We start from the raw sequence: 15,076 nt of genomic DNA on the forward strand, positions 1-15,076 counted from the left end.
CTGCAAATTTATTGTCATGTAAGGCTAAATCTAATTTCTCATGGGAAATCACACCTGACTATAAACTTTTTATAGCCGTGGGGGCAAATGGCCTGGAAGCAAAGACACCAACCTATGTAGCCGATGAGTATGTTTTCCCACAGAGCATTGCTAATCAGGCTATGGATACATACTCGGCTAATTATTATTATTTATTTATATAGCACCATTGATCCCTTGGTGCTGTGCATGAGGAGATACTTACAAAATACAAATTACAGAGAACAAACAAACAATGACAGAATAGTACAGAGGAGAGGGTCCTGCTCTTGCAGGCTTAAGGCTCCGTCTCACTAAGCGATCTCAGTAGCGAGATCGCTGCTGAGTCACAACTTTTGTGACGTAACAGCGATCTCACCAGCGAGATCGCTGTGTGTGACAGCGATCAGCGAGCGGCCCCCCTGCCGGTATCGCTGATCGCTGCAAGAAATCTCTGGACATTTCTTTGGTCGCTGGTCTCCCGCTGGCCAGCATGCATCGCTGTGTGTGACAGCGGGAGACCAGCGATCAGGTGTAAAAAATAATAAAAAAAATAAAAAATAGTTATTCTCACCTTCCGACGTCGCGTTCAGCCATCCCGCCTCTCTCCACACTCCGGTCCCAGTGATCCTTTGCACGAATGACCGCGAGACTTTGCTATCCCGCGAGACTGTGACATCTCGCGGTCATTCGTGCAAAGGATCACTGGGACCGGAGCGTGGAGAGAGGCAGGATGGCTGAACGCGACGTCGGAAGGTGAGAATAACTATATTTTTTATTTTGATTCTATTTTTTACAGGATGGCCAGCGATGCCGGGCGCTCGGCATCGCTGTGCTGATCGCTGGTGAAGCTGTCTGTGTGACAGCTCACCAGCGATCACATAGCGACTTACCAGCGATCCTGACACCTTGATATCGGTGTCGGGATCACTGGTAAGTCGCTTAGTGTGACGGGGCCTTTACGTTCTACAGTGTAACAACCCTGCTGGCATCACGGCATGGCCTCCCATCCCCCGCGCACCAACTTACTTTCTCCTTCAAACCATGCTGTGAAATCTGTCTGTTGCCAGCCCTGAGCTCCATGTGCTATGCCTCTTGTTTTCCTGCTTGCTCTCCATGTTTCCTGTGTGAATAGGGGGGCGGCGCCTGAACTCTCTGGTTCTTATGCGGTCTGGGTGCACCTGGGTAATCTGTCCCTGACCAACCACCTGGAGCCCTTGACTATTTAGTTTCGCTACTCCCACTGAAACATTGCCTGAGCAATGTCTATACTCAGTTAGTATTCTGCTGCTGAGGAAGCCAGGCCCTGTTCTGTCTGTCTCCTTCTTTGGAGGATTACTCTAGTCTTGCTTTGTACTGTCTGCCTGCCGGGAGGCTGAATATCCTGGCCCTTGAGTCTTGTTCCCTGTACCTTGTCCGTACTCTGCCTGCCAGGAGGCTGAATATCCTGGTCTTTGTGTCTTTGTCCCTGTGCCTCTGTCTGAACTCAGTCTTACCTCTGTCTGTCAGTCTCCTTGTTTGTGGTTCCTTCCCTGCCGTGTCTTTCCTTGCGTCCTCTTTATCTGTGCATCTGCACGCTCGCAGCTCTGCCTGCTCCGCACTCCTGCGGCTCTGCCTGCTCCGCACTCCTGCGGCTCTGCCTACCTGCACCTCCTGTGTGAACAGGCCCAAACCTGTTCCTTCATACTCCATTCCTTCCTGCCTATATCCATACCTGTACCTCCTGTGTGAACAGGTCCAGATCCTGTTCCAGCATACACCACTCCCTCCTGCCTACACCTCCTGTGTGAACAGGCCCAAACCTGTTCCTTCATATTCCATTCCTTCCTGCCTAGATCCATACCTGTACCTCCTGTGTGAACAGGTCCAGATCCTGTTCCAGTATACACCACTCCCTCCTGCCTACACCTCCTGTGAGAACAGGTCCAGATCCTGTTCCAGCATACACCACTCCCTCCTGCCTACACCTCCTGTGAGAACAGGTCCAGATCCTGTTCCAGCATACACCACTCCCTCCTGCCTACACCTGCTGTGTGAACAGGTCCCTACCTGCTCCTTTTCATACCATGCCAATCTGTCCGGTGTCTCCAAGCCGTGCCCGCCTGTCCGGTGTCTCCAAGCCGTGCCCGCCTGTCCGGTATCTCCAAGCCGTGCCCGCCTGTCCGGTGTCTCCAAGCTGTGCCCGCCTGTCCTGTGTCTCCAAGCCGTGCCCGCCTGTCCTGTGTCTCCAAGCCGTGCCCGCCTGTCCTGTGTCTCCAAGCCGTGCCCGCCTGTCCTGTGTCTCCAAGCCGTGCCCGCCTGTCCTGTGTCTCCAAGCCGTGCCCGCCTGTCCTGTGTCTCCAAGCCGTGCCCGCCTGCCCTGTGTCTCAGCCGTGCCTGTCGTATCCACCTGCCTGCCTGTCTATAGCCTCTGTCAAGGTGTCCTGTTCCCGAGTGGGATCAGCAGCCAAGCCAGACACCACCCTGGAGTGGCACCCGGCAGCTACCTGCCGCACAAGCCTGACCTCACCATCAGAGGCTCCAGTGAAGACCAAGGAAGCTGCCGTAGTTACGCCCCTTCCAGGGTAGTCTGGTTTGTGGCACAGTGGGGCCACAACCCCCCGGCTCGCGCCATTCAGCCAAGGCGCGAGTGTGACAGTTTGCTCAGGCCATGGTCCCCGCTGAGTCCCATGTCCTTTCGCCCTCGGAGCAAGATGAACTTTTTTGCCAGTGTGGGCAACCAAATAAATTTACCCGGTCTGAAGCCCAATCCTTCACTGCTCCACCCACCATTGTGGTCTCCAATAGACTGTTTGCTCAACTAGAGGCTGGCATACCTAAAGTTGAACCTCCCTTGGACCCGCCAAGATATGATGGGGACCCCAAGCAGTGTCGTGCCTTTATGGAGCAGTGCCTACGCTATTTTCAATGGCATGCTCCCTACTTCGCCAGTGATCGGGTAAAGGTAGGATTACTAATGTCCTACCTAACAGGAGATGCGTTGCAGTGGCTCAACCCCCTTTGGGAAGCAGGGGATCCCATCACCTCAAGCTTACCGGCCTTCCTGGTGGCCTTCTGCAAAGCCTTTGACAAGCCTAGTACAGTGTCTCCTGAAAAGTCTTCCCCTCCTAGCTTCCAGGAACAGATCGGACGAAAGAGACCTGTGGCCAATCCATCTTCTCCGTCTTTGACCGTCCATGACCCATCTGTTCCTCAGCCTGCCAAAGCAGCCCCCCATGCAAGATCCAGGAGGTCTAAGAAAAAGGGGCTGGCTAGGTTGTCGCCAGAGGCCAGTCCTGAGAAGGAACATCCTGATGGTCTCAGCCCTGTGAAGCCAAAGCTCCAGAACCTTGGGCCAGTAGGAGAGACTGCCCTTGGTGAGAGTACCTCCTCGCTACTAAAGTCTGTGACTGTTCCGGTGCCTTGTGGGAGTTTCGGCCGTGCAGATGTATGCAAGCTACAAGCCAGGCGAAGTCTGTGCATGGTTCCTGCTCCACCGCTCCAGAATCCATGCAGGGGGTTTGGTGGTGGCCGAGCCCTACTTGTGAACAGTCCAGCATTGAGGGGTCAACTACAGCTCCTAATCGGAGCATTATACACAGAGACATTTGTCTTCCACCTGCTGACCAACTTGCTCACCGGTCGTTTTGAGCCGGGCACTCCATTGCCCCTTCCGGTCCAAAGACCCAGCATGGTGCTATATTTGGATCTGCCTAGCCAACAGAGGTGTCTAGTTCCATTACTGCAAGGTCAGTCTTCTGTATCGTCTCCTTCTCCACCTGATCTGCCGGCTATCAAGCCATGGTGTACTGACGTCACTGAAGAAAAGGAAACAGTGGCGCCCTCTCCGTACACCTCCGGTGACCATACCAGTGACCAGTCCTCAGGAACATCCCTGACACTTGATAGTCTTCCCCAGGATAATGGGCTGAAGATTGATCCTGAGTGGATGCCCTCGGCTCCTCTATGGTCTGTGGGTGAAGGTCCCAGGATTACGCAGTACTCGTTCGCCTACTTGAAAGAAGTGGTCCAGTCTGTTCCGGGTAACAGGCGGAGGTGGCTCCCCGTATGTATGCCTCCAACTTCCATGTGGCAGGTGGATGAAGAGGTGAGAACAGTGGCCTATGCATCTCTGTTTTTTACCCGTCTGGAGGAGGAGGTCCCATTTTCTTGGGATATCGGGCTGAAGTTGGACTCGGTAAAGGTCTCTTCGGTTTCCAGCTGGCCGGCTGATGTAGGGGTCAAATCTGAGACTTCCAGGTCCCTGCTTTCTTCCACTCTGGAGGAAGAGATCCAAGTCCTTATACCCTCGGTGTTGGAAGCTGACTCCATCGGGCACCAAGAAGCTTGGCACTCTGGGATTCCTGATGGCACACATATTCCACCCTACGTGAAGGATGTCGTGTCAACCTGGACTGTGTGTGGTCGCATACTCCTTCTTCAGGTCATTCTGGCAGGCTTGAGGAAGAGGGGCCGTAAAGGGGGGGTACTGTAACAACCCTGCTGGCATCACGGCATGGCCTCCCATCCCCCGCGCACCAACTTACTTTCTCCTTCAAACCATGCTGTGAAAGCTGTTGCCAGCCCTGAGCTCCATGTGCTATGCCTCTTGTTTTCCTGCTTGCTCTCCATGTTTCCTGACTGTGTGTATAGGGTGGCGGCGCCTGAACTCTCTGGTTCTTATGCGGTCTGGGTGCACCTGGGTAATCTGTCCCTGACCAACCACCTGGAGCCCTTGACTATTTAGTTTCGCCACTCCCACTGAAACATTACCTGAGCAATGTCTATACTCAGTTAGTATTCTGCTGCTGAGGAAGCCAGGCCCTGTTCTGTCTGTCTCCTTCTTTGGAGGATTACTCTAGTCTTGCTTTGTACCGTCTGCCTGCCGGGAGGCTGAATATCCTGGCCCTTGAGTCTTGTTCCCTGTACCTTGTCCGTACTCTGTCTGCCTGCCAGGAGGCTGAATATCCTGGTCCTTGTGTCTTTGTCCCTGTGCCTCTGTCTGAACTCAGTCTTACCTCTGTCTGTCAGTCTCCTTGTTTGTGGTTCCTTCCCTGCCGTGTCTTTCCTTGTGTCCTCTTTATCTGTGCATCTGCACGCTCGCAGCTCTGTCTGCACGGCTCCCTAGCCGCTCTGCCTGCTCCGCACTCTTGCGGCTCTGCCTGCTCCGCACTCTTGCGGCTCTGCCTGCTCCGCACTCTTGCGGCTCTGCCTGCTCCGCACTCCTGCGGCTCTGCCTGCTCCGCACTCCTGCGGCTCTGCCTGCTCCGCACTCCTGTGGCTCTGCCTGCTCCGCACTCCTGCGGCTCTGTCTGCTCCGCACTCCTGCGGCTCTGTCTACCTGCACCTCCTGTGTGAACAGGCCCAAACCTGTTCCTTCATACTCCATTCCTTCCTGCCTATATCCATACCTGTACCTCCTGTGTGAACAGGTCCAGATCCTGTTCCAGCATACACCACTCCCTCCTGCCTACACCTCCTGTGTGAACAGGCCCAAACCTGTTCCTTCATATTCCATTCCTTCCTGCCTAGATCCATACCTGTACCTCCTGTGTGAACAGGTCCAGATCCTGTTCCAGCATACACCACTCCCTCCTGCCTACACCTCCTGTGAGAACAGGTCCAGATCCTGTTCCAGCATACACCACTCCCTCCTGCCTACACCTGCTGTGTGAACAGGTCCCTACCTGCTCCTTTTCATACCACGCCAATCTGTCCGGTGTCTCCAAGCCGTGCCCACCTGTCCGGTGTCTCCAAGCCGTGCCCGCCTGTCCGGTGTCTCCAAGCCGTGCCCGCCTGTCCGGTGTCTCCAAGCTGTGCCCGCCTGCCCTGTGTCTCAGCCGTGCCTGTCGTATCCACCTGCCTGCCTGTCTATAGTCTCTGTCAAGGTGTCCTGTTCCCGAGTGGGATCAGCAGCCACAGCCAGACACCACCCTGGAGTGGCACCCGGCAGCTACCTGCCGCACAAGCCTGACCTCACCATCAGAGGCTCCAGTGAAGACCAAGGAAGCTGCCATAGTTACGCCCCTTCCAGGGTAGTCTGGTTTGTGGCACAGTGGGGCCACAACCCCCCGGCTCGCACCATTCAGCCAAGGTGCGAGCGTGACATACAGGATGATGGGGAAGGAGACCATAGGTTGGGGGGTTGCAGCAGCTCCGGTGGTGTTGAGGTGGCAGCATGGTCTTTGCAGGTTCTAAGCTTTCTGGAAGAGAGGGGGTTTCATCTTCCGTCTGAAGGATCCAAATGTGGTGGCTAATCTAACGAGTTGGGGCACAGAATTCCAGAGGATGGGATGTTATGAATGAGTCACCGAGGAGGAAAAAACAAAAAGCAAGCTAAGCCCAGAAAACCGGAGATGTTGGTAACTAGCGGATTGCAGACCCCTGATCCTATCCACACAACTAGCAGTAGCCGTGGAGCGTGCCTACGGTGGTCCTAGACGCCTCGTCATGGCCGGAGAACTAAATAAGCCTAAAGAAAGAAAGGGAAATTCTAAACTGCCCCAGAGCAGACACCAAAGCAATAGACAGCCCCAACATGTATTGTCGGTGAAACAAGATGAAAACACAAACACAGATAGAAAGATAGGCTGAGCAAACGATGGGGCCCTCACTAACTAGAAAGGACAGGAAAGAAAAGCTGCTGTTTGCAATCACGCAAAAAACCCTGCCAAAAAATGTCCAACACGTCTGATAGAAAACGGCCCTGAAGTCGCTAGACTTCAATTCCCTATATCAGCACTCAGGTATATTCTGAAGACAGAGCAAAAGAGATCAACTGAATCGAGACAAAATGGGGATTCAGACCAGTCCCAGCCAGGGCTGGCTGAACACAAAAACTAAGTAAACCAGACGAAAACTCATATAAACAATAGCAGAGAAAACTTAGCTTTAAGAAGGCAGGAACCAAACTGGAAACCAGAAGCCACAGTCAGGAGAAATCACCAGCAAGAAACTAGGGAGTCGGCTGCTTTAAATCCAATCAGAAATTCCTGATGTCCAATCACAGTCCTCTTCCTCAGGTGGCCGGTCTCTGCCATTTAGATCAGCTTCATTACCTCTCTTCACCAACAGAGGGAGTCCAGATAGAGAACTCACTACTCCTCTGTCAGCACAGCCAGCTCCATAACCCTCACCAGAAGCCAGAGGCAAACTCGAAAATGAGCTCACAACAATGGGAGATATTCGGGAGAAGTCTTGAAGGCGATTGGATGAGGAGGTAATAAGTGTGGCAGAGAGAAAGATTAGGGACATTCATTCAGAGGAGAAAGGTTATGGGCGGTTTTGTATGTCAGTTTTTGTAGTTGAACTGGATACGCTGGGGAATTGGGAGTTAATGAAGGGATTTGCAGAGGGGAGAGGAGGAGGAATATCGGAGAGAGATGAACTAGTTAGGCAACAGAGTTAATGACAGACTGGTGAAGTGCAAGAGTTTTAGCGATTGTCCACAGAGGAGAATGTTGCAGCAGTTGAGTCAAGAGATGATGAGGGCATGCACAAGCATTTTAGTGGATTGAGGGTTGTGGAAAGGATGGATTCTGAAACTATTTTTGAGCTGGAGGTGACAGGAGGTGGAAAGAGCTTGGATATGTGGTTTGAAGGACAGGGCAGAGTCAAGGGGTACTCCAAGGCAGCAGATTTCCGGTATATGGAAAAAGAGTGGTGTCATTTATTGTGATTGAAAAATCATGTAGGAAAGATACATGAGGTGGAGGAAAGATAATGAGATCAGATGAATCCACATTCAGCTTGAGGGAGAGGAGGATATGGCTACGGGATTCTGGACAGCATAAAGGTGACATCTGGAAAAATGAGGTAGATCTGAGTGTCATCAGCATACAGATGGTACGGGAAGCCATGGGACTTTGAGTTGTCCCAGGCCAAGGGTATAGATGGACAAGAGTAGGGGTCCTGGGACAGAGCCTTGAGGGCACCAACAGAGAGAGTGCAGGATTAGGAGGTAGTGTGGGAGAGGGAGACGCTAGATGTGCAGTTTGAAAGGTATGATGAGATCCAGGATGTGGCAAGGTCTTTGACACCAAAAGAGAGGATCTGTAGTAGGAGACAGTGGTCAACTGTGTCGAAGGTAGAGGACAGGTCTTAAAGGTATTGTCCAAGCGACGCAGGAGCTCTATGATCACATGAAGGGGAAGTCATGAGAGTTTAGAGTTTAGTGTAATGCTCTGCTCCAGGAGAGGTGGTGAGGGAACAATCCCTCCCTTTTCAACTAAAAAGTTGTGCAGTTCGCCAACCCCTTTAGTGGGAACCAGCCGCCTCCCCAAAGAAAACCCCATACAATTTAAAAGACAAGCAGCCTCCTCTATCACAGTTTTGTCTGTAAATTTACTGACAGTCCATAAAAAACCCAATGCTTTTCTATGCTGTCTGGCAGAAAAAAGCACCATCTGTGAATCCCCCCCCCCCCACCTCTGAAGTTTGTACTGGGCAGGCGCCAAAACGGCTGCCAAGCGAAGTACAAATAGGGCAATGTCCCTGAAGAAGAGTCACGTCGTGGGAGCCTGGAGGGATTTGGCGCACTTAAGGTAGTTAGGGGGAGGTCCAATGCCATCCCTGGCACCAGCCGCCTCGCCCCTTAAACTGCTTCAAATACTCACCTCGCCCACCCACATTCTCCCGCAGTGCTCTGGTGTCCGCTTTCTGGTGTGCTCAGCGTCTATGATTCTCTGTGATGTCTCAGTGCAGAGCTCGTGCCAGAGTCACTACAGCATGCCCTCTGCACTGAGACATCACAGAGAATCAAGACGCTGATGAGCAGTGGTGGGATTCAAATTTTTAACAACAGGTTCTGTGTGTTTGTAGGAAAACCACACCCATTTTAAGACACACCCATTTACACGCACCTTTCCCTCAAACATATACAAGTAGGGGTGCAGTCAAGGAGCTGTTCCCTATAGGCAGCACAGGTCCACAGTAGGCAGCATTGTTCCCTATAGGCAGCACAGGTCCACAGTAGGCAGCATTGTTCCCTATAGAATAAACATAAGAAAAATGGAGTGCTGACTTCAGTAATATATAAAAAGTAAGATTTTTATTGATAAATTGAAAAGATATACAACATAGTACAAACAACAAGGAAAGATTCCACGCAAGTAATCATAGATTTGTCATGGGGAGGTTAGTGCCAAAGGCCTGGGGTTATATACATACTGACCCAATCACCCATATAATATAACCAGGGTACAAGCAGTAACCCTGGTGGGGCGAACATAAGGTGCATAGTGCAAAGGGATTAAACAAGCCAATTAAGGACACTTACCCATTTATCCCCTGAAGGGTCTTCTTAGGGGATCTGTGAGCACTGTTGCTTAGTTAAATGGGTAAGTGTCCTTAATTGGCTTGTTTAATCCCTTTGCACTATGCACCTTATGTTCGCCCCACCAGGGTTACTGCTTGTACCCTGGTTATATTATATGGGTGATTGGGTCAGTATGTATATAACCCCAGGCCTTTGGCACTAACCTCCCCATGACAAATCTATGATTACTTGCGTGGAATCTTTCCTTGTTGTTTGTACTATGTTGTATATCTTTTCAATTTATCAATAAAAATCTTACTTTTTATATATTACTGAAGTCAGCACTCCATTTTTCTTATGTTTATTCTATATTGCGGAGTTTCTTCTCCTGATAGCTTTCTTCAAGTGTTCTTTATACAGCTATGAGATTAGTTGTGATGTTTATAGCTGTAGTTGTCTTTGAGCATCAGCTAATATTGTTCCCTATAGGCAGCACAGGTCCACAATAGGCAGCACTGTTCCCTATACGCAGCACTGTTCCCTATACGCAGCACTGTTCCCCAATAGGCAGCACAGTTCCCCAATACACAGCACAGGTCCCCAATACACAGCACAGGTCCCCAATACACAGCACAGGTCCACAATAGGCAGCACTGTTCCCTATACGCAGCACTGTTCCCTATACACAGCACTGTTCCCCAATACACAGCACAGGTCCACAATACACAGCACAGGTCCCCAATACACAGCACAGGTCCACAATAGGCAGCACTGTTCCCTATACGCAGCACTGTTCCCTATACGCAGCACTGTTCCCCAATAGGCAGCACAGTTCCCCAATACACAGCACAGGTCCCCAATACACAGCACAGGTCCCCAATACACAGCACAGGTCCACAATAGGCAGCACTGTTCCCTATACGCAGCACTGTTCCCTATACACAGCACTGTTCCCCAATAGGCAGCACAGGTCCCCAATACACAGCACAGGTCCCCAATACACAGCACAGGTCCCCAATACACAGCACAGGTCCCCAATAGGCAGCATTGTACCACATGTACCAACATGATGCTTGACAAGTAGGGACACCACCCGGTGCAATCTGATTGGCTGCAAGAGCACGTCGCCCGCTGGCCCCGCCTCGCTCCCCTCCCGCGCGCCCCCGTTATTTACTACTCCGGCAGGAGGAAGTTCCGCTCAAATTGTAAACTTTGCCCGTCCCAAGATGGCGGCGGAGAGCGTCACGACACGTCACTTCGCTCCACACATTCACCGCCCCCATGTCACATGACCAAACAAAAAGTGTCCCCCTCCCTGAGCTACGAGGCTAGGCCACTCCCCCCGTTCGCTTGTGTTGGCTCCGGATCTTCCGAGCCGCCTCTGTCAGTAAGTTGAGAGCTGCCTGTTAGTGGGGAGCGAGGCTTCGGGGGGCACTCCACTGACCCGAGCATCCACGCAAGCGGCCTCGGCTACGAGCTGGCCCCACCGGTGCTCACTCAGCGGCCGCGGGAGGGCGAAGCCGCCGCTCCCCTCCTTCCCCGGGAGGGAGGCTGAAGTGAGCGCGGGACCATGTTGCGCCTTGTCTCGCTGAAGTTCGGCCGCCTGTACCGCTACGTGAAGCTCGTGTTCGCGGCCAGCCTGCTGGTGGTCATGCTGCTCAACACGCACTCGCTCCTCGCCTCCTTCCAGCGCAACGAGCTGACCGAGCGCCGCTTCCTGAGCCTGAACAAGTGCCCGGCGTGCTTCGGGACCAGCTGGTGCCGCAAGTTCATGAACGGGCAGCTGAGCTTCGAGGGCTGGGGCAGGGTGCGCCTGCTCGACTTCTTCAACGTCAAGAACGTGCACTTCGCGCAGTACGGGGAGCCCCGGGAGGGCAGCCGCCGCGTCGTGCTCAAGCGCCTGGGCTCCAACCAAGAGCTGGCCGAGCTCGACCAGAAGATCTGCAAGCGGGCGACCGGGCGGCCCCGCTGCGACCTCATCCAGGCCATGTACAAGACCGACTTCGCCCGGCTCAACGGCGACGTGCGGCTGCTCACCCCGGACGTGGTGGAGGGCTGGTCGGACCTGGTGCACTGCCCCTCGCAGCGGCTGCTGGACAGGCTGGTCCGCCGCTACGCCGAGACCAAGGACTCCGGCAGCTTCCTGCTCAAGAACCTCAAGGACACGGAGCGCATGCAGCTGCTGCTCACCCTGGCCTTCAACCCGGAGCCGCTGGTGCTGCAGGTAAGAGCCGCGAGTGCCCGGTCCAGCGCCCGCCAGCTGCGAGGAACTGACCGTACTACAGTCCCCAGCGTGCCCTGGTTTCTGGGGGGGGGGAGGGGCACTACAGTCCCCAGCGTGCCCTGGTTTCTGGGGGGGGGGGGGCACTACAGTCCCCAGCGTGCCCTGGTTTCTGGGGGGGGGGCACTACAGTCCCCAGCGTGCCCTGGTTTCTGGGGGGGGGAGGCACTACAGTCCCCAGCGTGCCCTGGTTTCTGGGGGGGGGAGGCACTACAGTCCCCAGCGTGCCCTGGTTTCTGGGGGGGGGAGGCACTACAGTCCCCAGCGTGCCCTGGTTTCTGGGGGGGGGAGGCACTACAGTCCCCAGCGTGCCCTGGTTTCTGGGGGGGGGAGGCACTACAGTCCCCAGCGTGCCCTGGTTTCTGGGGGGGGGGCACTACAGTCCCCAGCGTGCCCTGGTTTCTGGGGGGGGGGGGGCACTACAGTCCCCAGCGTGCCCTGGTTTCTGGGGGGGGGGCACTACAGTCCCCAGCGTGCCCTGGTTTCTGGGGGGGGGGGCACTACAGTCCCCAGCGTGCCCTGGTTTCTGGGGGGGGGGCACTACAGTCCCCAGCGTGCCCTGGTTTCTGGGGGGGGGGGGCACTACAGTCCCCAGCGTGCCCTGGTTTCTGGGGGGGGGGGGGGGGGGCACTACAGTCCCCAGCGTGCCCTGGCTTCTGGGGGGGGGCACTACAGTCCCCAGCGTGCCCTGGTTTCTGGGGGGGGGGGCACTACAAACCAACTTGACTGTAAAAAAGAAACAGAAAAAAACCTTGCTCCATACCATGCCCGAATGAATGGAACTACAAGCCCAACATATGTGCCCCCTAATCGGAGGAGCCTTCTAGCCCCAGTGTGCCCCCACAGGTCCTCGCTTGCGCCCCTGTCATACTGTATTCTGCCTACCTGCTTCCAGTGTAACCTCAAACCCCAGCTGGTGTCAGAACTCCAAGTTCCAGCATGTGCCCCTGTGATGGAAGTGCAGGTCTCCGCAGGCCGCCCAGTCATACAGCTGCATTCCATACTTTCCCGTCTACTAGGGAATCGTGCAGCCGCTGTAGATGCTTTTATCATAGCAAGAATAGTCCGGCTAGTGGGGTAAATCAGCTATGGGGTACTACATGTCCCAGCATGTAATGTGTTGTCAGGCTGCTCACAATGTGGCTTCCTGGTGTTGTGCTCTTTGGTGTCCCAGCACATGACCTGTAGCATTCTGGCTGTGGAACTAGAAGTCCCAGCACTGAGTCCTGTATATCGGTTGCATTCTTCATGCCGGCTGGGCCCAGCAGTGATGATGATTGTGGGGCGACTAGATATGCCCCATTGAATAGACTGGTATGGGGCGTGACGGTCACTGGCAGAGGGCACTGCATGCATTATACATGGTAGTGCGGCATTAGGTCTGTGGGCAGAGTGATGTCAGCGGGTCCTGCCACTTACTGATCATCGGTGTATGGAGCTGTCAGTCAGTGGCTGATGCACATGACGGCTGCCTGGTGTCTGCGGGCAGCCTATGTGGATTAGTGCCTGGCGCTGAACTATTGGCATGTCGCGGCCTCCTGAGCGCTGATCATACTGGCGTCCTCTTCATCAGTGTTCTGTGTGACAGCCAGAATGATGTGTCCTATTGCACTATTCTGTCCCCTAAGAAAATGGAAACTGACGCCCATTGTTCCGAAGGAGCCAGGTAGCGGATCGGTGATATCTGCCATAGTGCCAGTGTGAACAGAAGCTCATGTGTCTGGTCTGACAAGGACTGTACTTCATGTTATGGCAGAAATGAATGGGGGGGGGTGCTTCCTCCTCAGTATAAAGCTCCAGTGTTTCTATACTTGGAATCCCCATTTATACAGTTACTAACATCTTCTTGCCAACTGTTAGTCATGTCCAGACATTGGCTCCCGCCAGGCTCTGACCAGTGAGTGTGCGCGGCTTCCTGAAGACGCTGTATCACCAATGTTGGTGAAATGTGTTGGCTGAGGTCCGCGGGATGAGATGCACACGATCCCACTCACTAGAGCAGCTGTTCTCTACTAGATTGTTCGGTTACACCTCTATCCCTCCCCCACATGCTTGCTGCACCTTTGCTCTGTAAGAGTTGATTCTTATTTTAGGGTTGTGACAGGTTGCATTTGTTTTCTGATCGTTGCTGTATACTTGTTGTTAATATATCAGTGAATTATTCCTTAATCTGACCCTTCTGTCCCAGGTTTGGCCAAGAGTAAAGTTGTTCTGAATAGGGAGAGGGGAGTGGGCTCCTACCAGACCCCTCTGGAGGTGTCTTATGTATTCTGGGTAGGAATGATGTATATCTTTGTACCCTGTATTCAGCGTAAGAATTCATCATTCCTGACGCCTCTTCCTACTGGCCGGTTCTGTAGGGCCAGTAGTCAGGAGGCCCCATACACAGATGGTCAGATGGCTCAGTTCTCTGATTGCTCCTGTGACCTTCATTGGCTGAGCTCCTGCCACCTCTGAGACCAAACAGCGATATTCTGATGTCTGTGCTCAGGAAATAACTTTGCCTTAAACATTTGACAAGTTATCAAGTCAGTATTTGACTTAGGTGCAGTTTTCACACTGCACTATGTATCGTCAGGGATGTGCAGACCTCGTCGTCTCTCACTTCAGTCCCTGTCCTCCATGCATTCTAAACTCCAAACTGTCCGTAACCCCATACATCCTGGGGGGGGAGAATAAGAGCTTGTTGGAGCGTTCACCTTTTTTGATCTAAATCCAAGAACCTGCCGGTATCTTCCAGGTTGACAGTTGACTCCTGACCCTTGAAGGATAATGGGGTGAATCCACTTGCAGATCTTCTGGCATAATGTTAAAAAAAAATTTGCAACTGATTCTTTAAGGCTAAGTTCACACTGGGTGTTTTTGATGCTAATTTTCAGCTGCATTTGACAGTACCAGCTATGTCTGAGACTTCATAATTCTCATGCACACAGCTTTTGTTTTTTGTCATTAGTATTTTTGCTGTGCTTTGTTTTCTTTGGGCCTGAGCATGTCACTTTCAGCGTTTTTTACCCATTGAATGGAAAAAATGCATGGAAAAAAAACACAACAAAACCTGCGTTTTTGCCGCAGCTTCTTTCCTGCCAAGCACTTAGAAGCAAAAACGCCCAGTGTGAACTTAGCCTAAATCTGACTCTTCCAGTTTGATCATGTGGAAATGCCCTAAGAGTGGCCGGCAGATGGTTGTGTGCGCTGATAACGCCTTTTCTGCTACATGCGTTTCTATAAGATCCCTGCCGTCGGGAGTAGTTAGTGCGCCCCCACTGGTTCTTGTCACTTTTTGCGTGCTTCCGGCAGTAGTCGGCACCATGTGTTCTTAGGTGTGTGGGTTTTCCTTGGTGTCAGTGGATGGCTGTGCGGTGTGCCGATGATCCGAGTCCTCCTGTGTGTTTGACCCCAGGGCTTTTCATGGTCTCCTGGCCATCGTGATGTGATGGCAGGATTACCGTCACTTCTCCCACTGTCTGTGACCGAGGGATCTTATTTCACCATGTAAAATGTAGTGGCTGTGACAATTACTCTGCATCGCTGTAACTACAGCA

General features: G+C 53.0%; 1 protein-coding gene across 1 annotated transcript in view; it reads left to right on the forward strand.

Annotated features, from left to right (window-relative positions):
* Nucleotides 1-10,555: 10,555 nt before the first annotated feature.
* The window catches only part of DIPK2A (divergent protein kinase domain 2A), a 60,611-nt gene continuing 56,090 nt past the window's right edge, over nt 10,556-15,076 (forward strand). Inside the window, exon 1 of the mRNA XM_073579114.1 lies at nt 10,556-11,477. Coding sequence (XP_073435215.1) covers nt 10,824-11,477 — 654 coding nt within the window. The 5' untranslated portion in view covers nt 10,556-10,823. The remainder of the gene's footprint in view (nt 11,478-15,076) is intronic.

The sequence above is a fragment of the Dendrobates tinctorius genome, unplaced genomic scaffold (assembly GCF_039654945.1).
Source record: "Dendrobates tinctorius isolate UK_male_01 unplaced genomic scaffold, ASM3965494v1 ptg000060l, whole genome shotgun sequence".
Taxonomy (NCBI): domain Eukaryota; kingdom Metazoa; phylum Chordata; class Amphibia; order Anura; family Dendrobatidae; genus Dendrobates; species Dendrobates tinctorius.